The sequence below is a fragment of the Astatotilapia calliptera genome, unplaced genomic scaffold (genome assembly GCF_900246225.1).
Source record: "Astatotilapia calliptera unplaced genomic scaffold, fAstCal1.2 U_scaffold_26, whole genome shotgun sequence".
Lineage (NCBI taxonomy): Eukaryota > Metazoa > Chordata > Actinopteri > Cichliformes > Cichlidae > Astatotilapia > Astatotilapia calliptera.
In genome coordinates this window covers 214,508-230,891 of record NW_020535763.1, presented here as the reverse complement: position 1 = coordinate 230,891, position 16,384 = coordinate 214,508, and the positions used below count along the sequence as shown (strand labels likewise).

Genomic DNA, 16,384 nt, shown 5'->3' with positions numbered 1-16,384 from the left:
ACTAAAGGATAAATAAAGCATGTGGGCATCAAGAGAAACGGTGAAAAGCTTGTTTCTCACGCTCATGTCTTTAAGAGTCTCTGCATGGACGTGCTGTAAATGTTCATTTATCTCTGAAATAAATAAAATCATCCATCACTCTCTCTGTCCACAACATCATATACAGACATGTTTTTCTTCTTACTGCAACTTCCAAACAGGCCAGTTCCTCACAGTATAACACAAAACTCCAAAGTATAATCACAGCTTTGTAACCAGCAGAGGAGCCAGTAAATCATCTAAACCTACTGATACTAATGTGTCTGTTTGGCTGCTGTTACAGAAATGGTTCCTACACCTGTGATGATGACGTCAGTGTTTGACTCCAAACTGTCTGCTGGACTCTGCAGTATCACAGAGACTTCCTGTCTTCAAGCCTCATAACATATTGATATGTACTGAAACTTTTGCACTTACTTAACATAAGCTGCAAATAACATAAAAACATGAAGTAACATCTTAATGTATTTTACCTTTCCCACAGAAAAGTGGAGGGAAAGAGAAACACACCTGCTGTTCAACAATCTAAAACACTTGGATATCAACATGTATGTGAGTATGTGTAGATGATACTGCAACAAACCTTAATTATAACCTTTGTAAGAAAGTGTTTGACAGAATAAGGATAGATGCTGTGTTTGCAGGCTTTAACTATTATTAATATTATAGACTGTATATTGAGAATGAGAAGTGAGAAACTGAGGTACACCTTATTCTCATATGGAGGGGATTAGCCAATCACAAAGTTACCACACCTTAAAGCTTTCACTGCTCTGCTGTCCTTTTGGAATCTAATGTGGGCGGAGCCTATAGTAGCTTTCATTGTGTAAAAGATCACCTAGACAGGTTATGGAGAGACAGACAACCATTCGTGTTCACATTCACACCTGCAGGCAATCATTGGAATCACCAGTTAACATAATAATATATGACTTTGGACTCTGGGGAGAAGTCAGATAGGTAGAGGGAGAAGATGCAAACTTCACACAAACAGCCCAGCTGGTGGATTCAAACCAACAACTTTCTTCCTGTGAGGCAACAGTATGAACCACAGTCATTCAGCTCATGGTGGTCTAAGAGGTTTGGAAGGAAAGTGACTAAACTTCTTTAACTTTCTTGAAGACGTGTCACCTCTCATCTAAGAGGCTTTTTCATTTCTAAAAGCAAACAGTAGAGAGTCTGTTGGGTCTGTGTTTCCCCTGTGTTATTATTGTTTGAGTTCTACGTGTTATATTCGGTCTGCCTCTGAGTCTGTATCTGTCTGTCTATGGTGTCACCCCGTCTGTTTGTAAATCTGTCTGTTTAGTTCAATGTCTTGTCTGGTTCCATGTGTCTGAGTTTCCTGTTTTATTGTGAAGGTCTGTGTCGTATGTGAGTGTGCTCAGTTTACGTTTCCCCTGTCTCGTCAGCTGTGATTTCTCCCAGGTGTGTTCCCCTCCTGTCTCTCATCCCTTGATTACTGCCATCTGTGTATTTAAGCCCTGTGTTTCTCTGTGTCAGTGTCGCGTCGTACCCTCAACTTGCTGTGTGTTTGTAATGTCCGGTCCTCCAGCACCTCAGTTTAGAGTTTTGTTTTTGTAAGTTTTATTTCGTGAATCATTCCTCCAGCAATAAAGCTGCGTTTTCAGTTTATTCCCATCTCCAAGAGTCCTGCAATTTTGGGTCCACCACTTCTGCTCGCCTGCCACACAGCCAACCATGACACTTATTCATCATGAAGAAAACAAGACAGTCGATCGATCGATTATTTGCGCAAGGGAGGCCTCGTCTGTGTCCACCACGAAAATGACCCCCAGATCTGACCTCCTCCTGCTACCTTTTATTGAGAGACAGTTCACACAAAACACGTCAGAACAAAGCCACGCCCCCTTGGTTCTAAGACAAAGCATTTTATGTATATGTCTGAACTTCTGTAAGAATGTGTGTGTGTGTGTGTGTGTGTGTGTGTGTCTGACCTCCTGCTGACCAAAGGGTCGTAAACCCAGGAAGCTGAACAGATCTTTCAGATAGGATGTATCTACAATAAAACCTCCCCCAGCACAGAGTGGTTGGAGACGTGGTCAGGATCAAAGGAATGGATTTGATCCTACTGTTTAAACTAAGACTGTACAAATTTAAGAAACACAATGGTAACATTCAACAATTAGACTTAACAGAGTCTCAGGTATTTTAACCTCAGTGAGGGTTTTACTTTAAGTGGGTCATAGACCCACAATTAATGACGTGAGTCATCACATGAGCCACGCTGTGAAAAAAGGTGCGAGAGTCTGGGGAGGGTCTGTGCTGGCGGACGTTGGTTACTGGCCTGGTAGCCTGGCTACCCTTGGGTGGGTCTGGGACGGGCGTGGAGGCTTGGGGGTCTGGGGGTGCTCCGCCCTGGTCTGGGGTGCTGGCTGGGCCTTGGGGGCTTAGGTCCTGGTTGTTGTGTCACCGGAGCTGTGGGCGGGTGGGTGCATGGGGGCTCAGCCCCGGTGCAGGGGACCTCTGGTGCATCGGCCCAACTGGAGGGCTCTCTAACTGGTGAGGAGGCTGTTATATCTTTGCAGGAGGTCTCCTCTCTACAGGAGCTCACTCTGCAGGTGGGGGAGAGATATAGGAGAGGTAGAGAATGAACTCAACCTGGGTGTCTATTGTCTTGTGTCGTTTGGGAGATGATTGGATGATGGGGTGGGTGCAGTTTTCTCTGCGGTTGGGTCGGGTGGGCTGCCCCGGACTCTGTGGGGCTGGGCGGTGCTGCTGCTGTGGGCCCCAGTCCGGATGGGCCTGGGCCCCCTTGCCCTGGTGGGTTCCAGAGTGTGGGGGTGCCTACTTGGGTAAGCGGGGGAGCTGACCCCAGGGAGGGGCCGCTTTCCCCTCCCTTTCCTCCCTCCCCATCCTCAGCTGCCTCCCTCTCATCTCAGGCCCTCCAAAGTATGGAGGCCTATCTCCCCTCACCACACTCCCTGCTGGTGGCTCAGACGTTGGTGTGTTGGTGGTTCTTGTCGACTGGGGCTGGGCGCTCATGTATGTACCGGCTCACTTCTGGTGGCCGATTGGCGGGGCCTGGCGCCTGTGGCCCGGCTGAGCCCCTTCCGGGGGGTGGGGTGCCCTCAGGCCTCTGGCCTCTGGGCCTCTGGGCCTGAGGCTCGGTCCTCTCTGGCACAGCTGGCTGCCGGCAGAGCCCACGGGCACGCCACTGCAACCCCCTCTGGCCTCTGCTCCGTAGCTGCTGGGTGACCTCTTGTTTGGGGCTCTACTCTACTCAGCTCTTCCCCGGAGGGTGGCACGGTTACCCCCCTTTGGTGGTCCTCCTTGGGTCCTTGTACTTTGGGGCCTCTGGATGTCTGGGGCCTGGATCTCCTCCATACCTGCTTCATGCCCTGAGGGACGGGACTATGGCTCCCCACACTCCCTAGTAGATCGTTACATGGAGAAACCTTTTGAACACACAACCTCTGATCCACACAGGTATGCACAAAGGTGTACACAGACACAAACTACACCTTTCTTGGCTGCTACCTCAAAGCACATTGTGCGCTGTCGATCTTGCGTGCTGCACAATATCGTTTAATATTTAGTATCTACTGTTATCTACTGCTAGCTAGTTCATTGTGATGGTGCTGTATTTATTATGTTGCTCTTTTTTGTTTGTTTTCTCTTCTGTTTTTTTCTCCACATAGTTGATCCAGGTGTTTTGTTTGTTTTCTTTCTTTCTTCGCCCCTTTCTCACCGTCTCTTCTCCCCTCTATTTTTCTTTCTCTCCCTCTCTTTCTTTCATTTTTTCTCCCTGTCCTATCCCCTAATCATGTCTGTCCCGTCTGTAATAACCGAAAATAAAATAAAATAAATACATAATTATAATAAAGGTCAATCAAATGGACCAATATGGCAAGGCCATGATGATCCACTTGGTAAAATAAACCTTTCTTGGCCTTAAGACAACAATTCTGATGGCTAAAGATCCAAATGGGACAGGCAAAAAAAAAAAAAAGAAAGTGCGAGCCGTTATGGAGCTTTTTGTACTTAAAAAACACATTCATGAATCAAAGCTAATCAGTGCTCTGTGTATGACTTATTTAGTGAGTCAAAAATACAAAAGAGTGGCAGTACAGAGGAAAGTTTACAGTTTTACCATTGTTTTAAGTCACAGTATGTGTGTCTGCTCAGACTTTCCAAGCGGTAAATGTGAGTTTAGTTCCACTAAAAAAACAAAAAAACTTCTGGCTTATTCAGAAATTATCACCGGAGATTTTGGGTGAGAATGCTGTGAGAGGTTGCCTCACCCCATCATGTGATGTATTGAGGTCACTTGAAGAAAGATACTAGTGGGGGTTGATGTGCCTGGGAAGAGATCTCAAAACAGGATTGTAGTTGGCTGACAGCTGACGCCATAAGGCACCACCTCTGGTTAATGATGGTCATTCACAGTAGAGACGGCCTCTTTCACTCCTCTTTCAAACCATCATACTTGTCTGTTCAAAATGTGAACACTGGCACCTTTAAATGAGTGATATTTGATATGATATTGGAAGCAGATGAAACCAAATAAATATTTGGAGATCATTGTCTGTGCATAATCCTGGAGAGTGAGTGAGTGTGGTGGCCTGAAATGTGAAAACAACACATTTTGGGAATACAGCATTCATGTATGGCACAATAAAAGTCTGTGGATGTTCAGAAACATTTGCTGATAAGATGACTCGAGATAAAATATCGCAGCTTTATGATGACCACACAGGACACTGCACAAATCACATAAAAGAATAAAAATAAATAATAATAAAACATGACTATGAGCTGGTAAATATGTCACCTGACCTGAAACAACAGGAGGTAAGAAGAAAACACAAGAAGCAAGCCTGCATGTTTGCAGTGGACAGGAAATGTGAACACGTCACACAACTGCTGTGGTCAAAGCTACAGGAGCTGTTTGAGGTTTGTATAAAAGGAAAGGAAGCACAGAGAGGCCACAGTCAGAAGAAACACTCTGGTCTTATCTGTATTAAATGCAGCTTCTCTTTTTATTATTGATGTAAAGTCAAAGTGTTTGAGATCAGCTGAGGATCAGAGTGCAGCAGGGCTGGATGTGAGGATGGGGCACTCTTTGCTCTGCATGACGGGATTATTGTGTAAGTACATTTGTGACATTGTTTGAATGGCACTGATTAATGAAAGTGTTTCTCATGTGTGAGAATTAGAGTGTATCACTGGTTTGAAGTGTTTATGTGAGAGTTTGAACAAAGCATATTTGTGATGTTTATGAAAGTTACAGACAAATGTTGGCTGGTTCCTTGGTTCAGTTTAGTCTGAGTATCGTGTTGGATACATCGCTGCTTGTTGCACTTGACTCATTGCTGTGTACAAGTTCATATATTAATAGTGTTTTATGCACAGAAATATTTTGATGAGCAGTAACTGTGTCATGTGAAAATTAATCTTTAAAAAACACTTTTGTTCATTTTGAGTTTGATTTTCTGTCAGTTTGATCCTGATGATGTTTAATCTTTACTTTAGTGCTCGGTTCTCTCTTCTACGTTAATGCTGAAGGTGAGAAATGTTTCTTTCATTTCTTCACATTGATATAATATGTATAATATTAATCTGATATTTTGTATTTCATGCACCATTTTAAATCACATCCTGTTTCTCTGTTTGTGCATCGTTTTATTTAAAATACTAAATGGGTTTATAAACAGTGAGTGAGTTAAATCCTGCAGGTCTGTGCAGTCACTCTGTGGTTTTACTCAGAATATTAATTAACTGCTTTAATTTGTTTCATAAAAACACATCTTATTATTGTCAAGTCCAAATGTCACCAGGATGCAGTAAATCTTTTGACTCTTAACAGCAGCAATAAAATCAGTTCAGCTTCAAAATGACTTGATGCTTCCATCAATCTCTAACTTGATGTGTTTATGTGAACAGTTCCCAATAAGCCCACCGTGATCCTCGAACCATCCTGGCCTCAGATATACAGCAGTGAGACAGTCACTGTCAGATGTGAAGGAAGTCAGTCGCTGTTTGTATGGAGAGATGGCACATTAATCAGACCATCAGCATCTGAATACATAATCAGCAGAGCTACTGAGGCTGACAGTGGAGGATACAGCTGCTGCACCATGAGTCTTTCAGTCTGCAGTGACATCATCACACTGACTGTATCATGTAAGTTGGACACATTTCATTGAGTCATATTGTTCTTTGTTTTAGTTTAGTAACAAAATCAGAGAAAATCGTAACAAACATTAAACACAGATGTGATGATCTCAGTTTCTTCAGTACTTGCACATGTGTAGTTTCCACCAGGTACGTGCAGAGGGGGGGGGGCTAGAGGGGCTTGAGCACCCGCCCCTTTCCTGATGGGTGCCCAAAGTGCCCTTTTGTTGAGGCAACTTTTTTTTAAATAAAAATTCTTTTATTTTATTTTTTTTATGTGTGTGTGCGTGCGTGCGGAGTCTTGTCTGTGCCCCTCAGCAATAATATTTAACTATTGATCACAGTTTTGCTAAATAAAAGGATCTGGCTTGCATCAGTCACATGATCACATTTAACCAATGATCGCCCTTGACGGCAGAACGCGCTGGTTACGAGCCGGGAACGAGCTCACAAAGAGCACGCGCATTTTTAGCGGTCCGGAGCTGTAGGAGAAACACAAGTTAACTCAGAGACACAGACTGATGCGACAAAACCAGTAAGTAGGTGTACAGCGTACACTGTAGTGTGTAGCACACAGGAGTATTAGCTTATTATGTACACGTTGGTAAGATGTCTTGTTGCAACTGACGAACTGAAACAAACGAGCGTGCTGTGTGTGCAACAGCGCGACAAACATTACCTGTCCTTTTATTAACTGCACAAGTAGTGCTGGTCATAGCTGCTGGCTACCTGTGTAAGGCTGTCATGGGTCTGTAGCTCTGTCACCGTTTTAGGGAACATATTTAGTTTTAAAGTATTTATAACATATTTAGTTCTAAAGTATTTAGAAACATATTTAGTTTTAAAGTAAGTTTCCGGGCTTTTCCTGCCTTTCTGGAGGGATTATATTTCACTAAAAAACGATCTAATATGCATGTCCACATAATAATTATTATAATTATAATATATTAAAAAACGCAAGCTGTATTTTAAAGAACATACATTAAGAAGCAGATTATATTAGATTTATATTTTAAATAAGACAAAATTTGGATTTTACAGCAGTAAAATTATTGTATCTCTACAGTTTAAAAATGTAATAAGCTTTGCCCTGCACAGAGTGGATAGTGAAACAAATGGAATCATCATAAATACATTATTTCATATTTATTACTTCCCCCTCCTCATTGCTTTATTATTGTAGCTCTAGTAATAAATAATAATGTAAGGATTCTGGATCAGCACCATGATTCCCTTAGTATATACAGTATTCTGAAGAAGGTCTAAAATGTCACTGTGTGTGCGTGCATGTGTGTGTTTTATTTAGATGGATTTTTAAAAAAAAATATTACTCATGATATAACATTGTCCAGACATGCCTGGTAAGGACATGAGGAGGAAACAGTAGGAGCTGTGTGAGGCTACTAAAGGCAGGGCTATAACATTTTTCTGTCATCATTTTATTATAGATTAAGTGCAAGAGTTGTTAGGTGTGGATAATTAGATTATAGTTTATTGCAATAGCAAGTTGTGCCTTGTTCTCAGATAGCAAGTGGAGAGTGATATATGAAAAGATGGGATGGAAGGAAGAAGAGAAGCAAAGAGTGATTCACAGGCAGAGCCTAAATTATTTCTCACAGTTTTTTGTGTCCTTATGGTTCCAAGCGCTGTCACCAATCTTTGCATTTTGTTATTATCTCATGATACTTGTTTAATCAGCTACCATCTCTCCTATGGACTTTTTAATGTCTACAGTCTCAGATCAACAATCCCCTGCCCTTCCCATATTAGATTCTTGATGAGTGTGTGTTGTTGTTATTCAGCCTGGTTCAATGTGCCCCTTTTTAACTTTGAGCACCCGCCCCTTTAAACCTCTCTGCGCGGCCCTGGTTTCCACCATTGCAGCTCAGAATTATACACAATTATTTTATTTTTATAATTTATTTGAAGTTGTGGATCAAACATGATCAATAAATACAGAATGAGCAGAGCTGCTGTCTGACGATGGAAAATACAGATGCTGAAAAAAGAAAAGGCTGATCATCAACAGAGAAGAGTTCTGTTATCACATCACAGCCCTGGTTGGGGTCGGGGATAGCATACAGTATGAAAAACATCTGTGTAAATTATGACTGATAAATGCTGCTGACTGTGCACTGGTTATGCATCTTTATGCATATATATTTATGTGATCATGATCCTTAAAACAAACATTTAAATAAAAAACAGATTAACAAAAAATCTGATAATAAGAGCGACCACAATCAACTGGCCTCAGATCAGCTAACAGTGTATAGTTCACCTGTCTCTGCATTTAGGAGTACAGTTTGGTGACAGAGCATAAAAACAGTCTCACCTGATTCTTGATTCACTCTGATAAAGTTTTCATCATGTTATATACATCCAGTGTTAGCTCCTGGCTCTCTAGCTGGCTAACAGTTAGCTGAGATACCTGTGCTGTCCTCATGTGTGCTGCTGCCAGTTGTTGATTCTCATCAAATTTGCTTTGAAGACACTTTTTTTCTTGTACTGTTGGTTCCTGTTTGCATCAAGTGTGATGATCACACTGAGAAACCTGAGATCTATTATTGAACTCCATCCATCTTCTTAACCCATCATCCAGGGTTGTGACCTATTAAGCACTTACTGAATTAAAAAAATACATAAATTATAAATTAATAAAAATAAATTGGATTTTTTTAAATTACTATTGAGTTTTTATGTTGAAATCTTTATTTGTTATATAATAAAGTTTTTCCTGAAGCAAGTGACAGTCTGATGTTTGTCTTTCCTGTAACATCAACAGCAAGTAAACCCAGAGCCACACTGACAGCACAACGTTCAGTCATACCAGCAGGGGGCAGTGTGACACTGAGCTGCTCTGTGGAGGGCTCTGCTGGCTGGAAGTTTGACTGGTTCAGACGTGATTCAGTCTCTTCTAAAGCTCAGCTCATGAGAGGAAATGAAGCAAACAGAGTTATTAGTGTCTCACAAGGAGGTCTGTACCACTGCAGAGGAGGGAGAGGAGATCCAGTTTACTACACAGAGGACAGCAGTGACGTCACAGTTACAGAAACTCGTGAGTTTAATTATTTTATTTCTACCAGACTAAGAGGTCATATAGCTGTGAGTTTATTAACCCTTAGATGAGTTTTCTGTTCATTAAGATTACTTGTGTATGGGGACAGCCAAAGGGAAAGGGAAATCTGATCCCACTTCAACCACTACCCACCTTTCTGAGACCTCCACATCCATTCATTCATTTAAATATTAAATCCAGCTCAGCAGCCTACAGTTCCCAGAGTGAATATGTCAAATGCACTTTCACCACCCATACATTACCCCTCTCGCATCCAGTTCTGTCTTTATTACTCTGCAGTCTGAATTGTATTTGTCTCCCGCTTTTCTTTTCAACAGTAACTAAGTGGTCTCATGGCCAGTTCAATTTCTAGTGTCAAAACCGATCGTACTTTACTTAAAAACAATGAGAGAGATTAATGAAATAATAATAGAAATAGGCCTTTACTATAGCTACTCCGGGTTTAAGGGAGAAGGGATTTAAATTGGGTGTTATTTAGAATGTATGCAAATGTTTTTTGGGGGGTTTTTTGTCCAGTTTTGTTAGCTTGAGCTTAGGCTGAGAAATGAAAGGGACACAAATCACTGCACACATTTTGTTTTTTTCACTAGGAAAAAAACAAACTAAAGTGACAAAATTTATTTAAAAGCATGTCAAGGAGAATTTGGCTTGCTACTCTGCATTGGACCTTTGCAAGGAGTATAACAGAATTCAGACTAAATAATCATCCTCTGCTTTCAGTGGTAAGACTATTATGTTGACTGCTAATGATTATTGTTGCTATTGTTGTTAATTTTTAGATGGCTTACTTTCTAAGGATCGTGTAAAGCTGAGTGCAATTTTTTTTCTTCTATTTTTTTAAGGGTTTTTTTTTTTTTTTTTTGTAAGAAGAAAAATTACAATTGAACTCTGTATACAGCTGCGTAACTGGCTCTTTCTCTCTATTCATGACCATACATAATAAAATGTGATTTCAAAACTAAAAAAAAAAAAAAAAAAGATTACTTGGATATGTGGGAAAATAGAAACATTTATTTCGTTTTGTTCTTGATTTAAGTAAATAATTGTGAGATTAAGGACTCACCCTCACAGAGAATGTGTTCTCCAAAAAACATCAACAAAACGATTCAGACCTTTAAAAAATGTGTTTTAGCTACAAAAGTTCAAATTCCAAAGAAAAATTAAATCTTGCAGTGAAAAGTTTCAGATTTTGTTTTAATAACAAACAACAACACTATTGTTTCTGTGTTACTCTCTGTATATGAGAGTTGTGTTGGATCTGATTGTTCAGTGTTCAGCATGGTGATGGCTGAGGGATCAAAGCTGTTCCTTAGTTTGTTAGTTCTTGTCTTTCTGGCTCTGAAATGTCTGCCTGAAGGTAGACGTTCACACAGTGCATGACCTGGGTGAGATGGATCCTGAAGGATTTTCTTCGTGTTCCTGAGACTGCGGGAGCTGTGCAGTTCTTCAAGTGAGGGCAAAGGATGGCCGACTATCCTCTGGGTGACCTGTATAACCCTGTGGAGCTATTTCCTCTGTGCTACTGTGCAGCTGTGCTATACAGTTCTTCATGTAGCACAGTATGCTATCAAAAACCAGCTACAGGTCAGGGTGTTTGAAAATATCTCAGTGCATCCTGATGAAGCCGTCCTGCCTCTGGCCTGGTTTTCACTGTCTTTTTGCTGTTTGTAGCTATTTTGCCAAGTAGGATTTGTGCCAGAATCAAAACAGTTATCAGTGGTCAGACTGGCCCGAGGTGTGGTTTAACCCTGTAGCCTGTTGGAGGTTTATTTTTTTCACTCACGTTACTCTCATGTTTTAAACATCAGAATTTTTATGTTTCTATTTGTCTCTAACTGGATATTTTTCTGTGAACAGTTCCCAGTAAGCCCACTGTGACCCTGCAGCCATCCTGGACTCAGATATACAGCGGTGAGACAGTCACTGTCAGATGTGAGATTCAGGGAGGTGAAGGAGCTCAGTGGACGTATGAATGGAGAGCAGCCAAGTTAAACACACCTCCAACATCCAATGAATACAGAATCATCAGAGCTACTGAGTCTGACAGTGGAGGATACAGCTGCCGGGGCAGAAGGGACTATTTCTTCTCAGAGTGGAGTGATATCATCACACTGACTGTGTCATGTAAGATCTTTCATCCAGAGTATCTAAATAAGGAAAAAGCACTTCTTCTTTCTTACAGTTTTATAACTGTCTTTCATGTTGGTCAGTAAAATGTTTAGTTTTTATTCCAACAACAAAAACCTGAACAGCAGCTTTTTATTCACAGTGAAGAGAACAAAACATATGAGAGTAACTTCTCTGCTGTGCAGCTCTAATACATGAAAGATGAAATGCAGAACAAATGCTGAATCTGTCTCAGCTGCTCCACCACATCCACTAAGAAACATTAAATCCACTGATTGTTCCTCATGTGTGTTTTTAACTTAGAAATGCAGCAAATTAAATATGAAAGATTAGTGTTGTGTTTGTGTGATAGTTGTACAGTTTGTTGCAGCTTCACCATTAAAGTTATGTGATATTTATTATTTCCATATTTCCACCAAGTTATTTCAACTGGTTTGATTCAGTCATTGACTTTTGTTCTTTTTCTAAACTGAACTGCAGATAAACCAAAGGCCAAACTGAGAGCTGATAACACAGCTGTTCCATTAGGGGGCAGTGTGACCCTGACCTGCTCTGTGAGCCCATCATCATCATCTGGATGGAAATACTACTGGTACAGAGATGAGAAATCCTCTGAAGCCCTGACCACACAAGATGCAGTTTTCCACTCAAATGGACAAATCAGTGTCTCACAGGAAGGACTCTACAGGTGCAGAGGAGGAAGAGGAAACCCAGTTTACTACACAGAGGACAGCCAGTCAGTCAGGATTGGGAAAACTGGTCAGTTTAACATGAAGTCAGATAAATTCCTGATTAAGGAGGAAGATGAAGAACAAAAGGCATTAACATTTTTGACATTCATGTGTTTTTATTGTACTTTCTTGAACAGTAACAGCCTCAAACAGGCCTGTTGTGACTCTGTATCCAAACTGGTCTGAGATATACAGAGGAGAGACGATCACTGTCAGATGTGAGATCCATGGAGGAGACACTGAGTGGGATTATGAGTGGGAAACAAACAGCAGGATAAAAGCTCCAAATCAAAGTGAATACAGGATTAGATCTGCTTCATCATCCAACAGTGGAAACTATCGCTGTAAGGGCAGAATGAAAAGTTCACAGCATGAAACAACAGAGTGGAGTGATTCAGTCACACTGACAGTTTCTGACAGTAAGTAGAGTCATAGTTCATTTAACCTGGAAATAGAAACAGTTTGTAAAAATGTGTTTTTATTAGTACATGTTGAGATATTTGACATGTTTAGATAGTCTCACTCTTAAAGTTCATCATAAATATTTGTGAGTCAACATTTTAGTGACATTGAATTCAGAGTTAAGAGACGAAAGATTGAGAGAAAATCTTTGTTGAACAGATGAACCCCGTCCTGTCCTCACTGTGTCTCCATCATGGCTGAGTCCTGGAGCCTCAGTAACTCTGAACTGTGAGGTTGAACATCCGTCTGCAGGATGGAGCTTCTACTGGTATAAAGCTGTTCCTGATCTATCAGAGAAATCCTCCAGTTATGAGCTGCTACCTGATGGCAGTGGGACTGCACAGGACTCCTACATCATTCATGGACAGACACACACAGCAGGATATGTGTGCAGAGCTGGAAGAGGAGACCCAGAGTATCACACTGATCACAGTCAACCAAAGTTTGTCTGGTCTGCAGGTCAGTTTGATTCTATCTTTTTTCAAGTAATGCAACAGCAAAAAAATGTAAATTGATGGGGTTTTTTTTTTTGGGGGGGGGGGTAGCATTGAAGGTGAAAATTATACGAACACTGCGTCTTTTAGCACTGACCTTTAAACATTAAAGTAAAAGAATATTTCCACTGTGATATGTTGATCCTAACATCTGTGAGCTTTGTCTCTTCACTGCATGTTGTTTCCAGATGTTCATGCAGCAGCGTCTCTCACAGTGAGTCCTGACAGAGTGCAACACTTCACCTCTGACTCTGTCTCACTGACCTGTGAGGGAAACTTCACTGAGTGGAGAGTGAGGAAGTTCTCTGAGGACGGCCGACTCTCTGTCTGTAGGAGAATGACTGGATCCACATGTGACATCAACACATCAAAGTCAGATACTGCAGTGTACTGGTGTGAGTCTGGATCAGGAGAGTTCAGCAGTGCAGTCAACATCACTGTACAGAGTATGTTATTATACATTTACTACTTGGATTTGGATGATTTAAACGTCACATGAACATTTGTTCCAGCTTTGCTGTATGTGAAGTCATTTCATGTGGGAAAAATAAAACACATACAGCAGTTTTTAAATACACAAGATCAGATCTTCATGATGAACATTTGTACAATCTGTTCTTATTATTGTTTGTCAGCTTTTTCTCAAAGTGTGCAGCAGCTGATGTGACTGAAACAATTGTGTGTGATTGTGTCACAGATGATGGTAATGGTCCTATCCTGGTGAGTCCTGTTCATCCTGTGACTGAGGGAGCTTCTGTTAGTCTGAGCTGCAGTTTGAGAACACAAAAAATACTTTCCAATGTGTTTTTCTATCACAATGACAAACTTATTCAAAATGATCCCCGAGGGGAGCTGAAGATCTCTGCAGTGTCAAAGTCTGATGAAGGTTTCTACAAGTGTCAGTACTCAGGAAGAGAGTCAGCACAGAGCTGGATGTCAGTTAAAGGTGAGCAGGATCAAAACATCTGATGGAGTTTTCTAAACCAATGACTGAGAAGGAACGTTAGATTGTCTGATTTAAGTCTCAAAGTCAGTTGGCTCTATTTTATAAATGCATTTATTTATAAGATTATAATTTATTAATAATTAATTTCTGTTTTGTGTCACAGTAACTGTGTCAGGAGCTGACAGCTCTTCATCTCCTGTGTGGTTGATGGTTGGACTGGTTTGTGGAGTCTCTCTCATTATTATTCTCCTGCTCTTGTTGTATCGCTGCAGACAGTCCAAGCGTAAGAGCCTCTTTTCTATTTTTATTGTTATTCATATTACATTAGGAATCTTTCAGGGTTACTAAACTAAATGACGACTTTATTGTAGAAATTAAACTCAGTACAAATCCAAATTTAAATAAAAGTTGGAAACCACATTTCTACAATTCTTAGGAAAACAAACTATGAGGAAAGATGTGACAAAGAAAAGGAAAACTGAGGCAGTTTATAAAACACATGATAATGAGATGATGAGTAACAGGTGTTAACTAACTAACTAAAGCCTCTTTGCCATTAGTAATTACTCAGATCGACTGGTTTTCCATCACGCTCAAGTACCACCTAATGTGTGTGGCCATCGTCATAGTGACGTGGTCGAGCACCCCATGACTTAATTAGTATTTGTCACAAATGATACAACAAAGGTGAACATCGCGGTAATGATATACCTGCTGCTCGGTCTGTGGCTTTCTATAGACTCGGGGCCACGGTGTTGCTTGTGTAGCCATTTCTGGGTTGCCGGGTTTCAAAAATGGCTTTTTTTTTTTTTTATCAATAAGAAGCTCTCGTAACTCATCGAGTGGTGCCACTGACCAGTCAGTCGGTGGCATGTACTCTATTGACGTCACATTTTGGGATCACCTTGGATCACTTGGAACTCCGGTTGAGTAAATACTAAAATAGTACTACTGGATCTGATGGAAAACCCTGAAAACTGTGTTTTAGTTACTAATGGAAAACATGTTAACAGAATGACACAAGAAACAGGGGAGAATAAAACAGGAAATGACTGACACTGAGACCTCGAGTAAGTGGTCAGCACTTAAACCGATCTTTATTATCATTATTAATATTGACTCTTCATTCAGTCTCCATTAACAGGAACATTTCTTAGGTTCAGTTTCATCCAAATAACCAACTGACTACATGCACAAAAGATCAGAAACAAACAGGATTTTACAACCTGATTGTATCTTTAACTCGACTGAAAGAATCCACAAATGTTGTTGTTTCATATCAGAACAACACAAACAGTAACACCATGATGGGTTCATGCTCTGAAAATATCTGATAGTCCTGTTGTTGACTTAAACACAACTAATGAAACTCTGTAAAAGGTTTTTCTGTTTTTTCATTTATCTTTGAAAAATCTGTCATGTTGGTTTTCATGTGTGAGGCACTGAAACACTGGTGCAGTACATCATGTGAAAAGCACAGAGCAGCTAGAGATGAAACAGTCTTTTAATTTAAGGAAACTGGCACCATGTCATTGGTTTACAATTGTGTAACTAAAATATGAACATTTCAGCAGATAAACCCCCAGATGTCATTTACTCTAATATTGAACTGGAAAACTTTGGAAATAAGTGTGAGTACACAAAATATACAATGTAGAAAAAAAGCCTGGAAAGTTTTTGAAAAGTTAAAAAATGTATTAAATGTTTTTCTTTTGTGGATTCGATCATCTTAACAGGGAAGCATCATAAACCAGAGCAGAGTGCTGTTTATGCTAATGTGAAGACGGGAGATGCAGGTACAGTCACCTCAGTCTCATTCAGTGTTTGTACTTGAACGTGTCATCACATCATTATATTGCAGGTAATTATAGGTCAACATGGAGTTTAGTTATTCACTTACTAATCAGTGTTTCAGCTTTACTGAATCACAGCATCCACAGATTCTGACCCAGACCTCAATCACAAAACACACACATGCAAAGCTGAAGTGTCACAGGCAACAAATGATTTTTACTTAGATTTCTTTCCCTGTAGTTGTAAAAAGTTTAAATTCCATGTGTATCCAACATGTTTGTATCATATCTGTGCTGAACAAATGTGTCCTGAGCTCTGACGTCTCTTTTAGAGGACAGTCTGATGTATGCTGAGGTCAAACAGCCCAAAAAAGAAAAAGCCAAGAAAAACAAAGGTGAGCAAAGTCTGCCATCATCTCCACTGAATATTGTTCAACATGTTTATCTGCTCTTAAAATGTAAATCTGTTTATATTAATATTTGTATTTAGGTTTTCATGCGTACTAATTACTTGGTTAATAAAATCTAGTTTTATCTTTGCATCAGTGGAGACATCCAGTTTCCTCCTGGTTAATGAT

At 40.4% G+C, this 16,384-nt stretch overlaps 1 protein-coding gene and 1 long non-coding RNA gene across 2 annotated transcripts; both read left to right on the top strand.

Annotated features, from left to right (window-relative positions):
- The first annotated feature begins 1,009 nt into the window (after window positions 1-1,009).
- LOC113017903 (uncharacterized) lies at window positions 1,010-6,059 on the top strand. Its single transcript, XR_003271618.1, has 3 exons — window positions 1,010-1,069; window positions 5,533-5,565; window positions 5,944-6,059. It is a non-coding gene; the product is annotated as an uncharacterized LOC113017903 (long non-coding RNA).
- Window positions 6,060-8,994: 2,935 nt separating this feature from the next.
- Window positions 8,995-14,430, top strand: LOC113017902 (immunoglobulin superfamily member 1-like). Its single transcript, XM_026161003.1, has 8 exons — window positions 8,995-9,232; window positions 11,111-11,377; window positions 11,861-12,139; window positions 12,249-12,530; window positions 12,733-13,032; window positions 13,256-13,513; window positions 13,765-14,013; window positions 14,177-14,430. The coding sequence occupies exons 1-8, from the start codon at window positions 9,106-9,108 to the stop codon at window positions 14,359-14,361; spliced, it is 1,947 nt and encodes a 648-aa protein (XP_026016788.1). The 5' UTR covers window positions 8,995-9,105; the 3' UTR covers window positions 14,362-14,430.
- The last annotated feature ends 1,954 nt before the right edge of the window (window positions 14,431-16,384 follow it).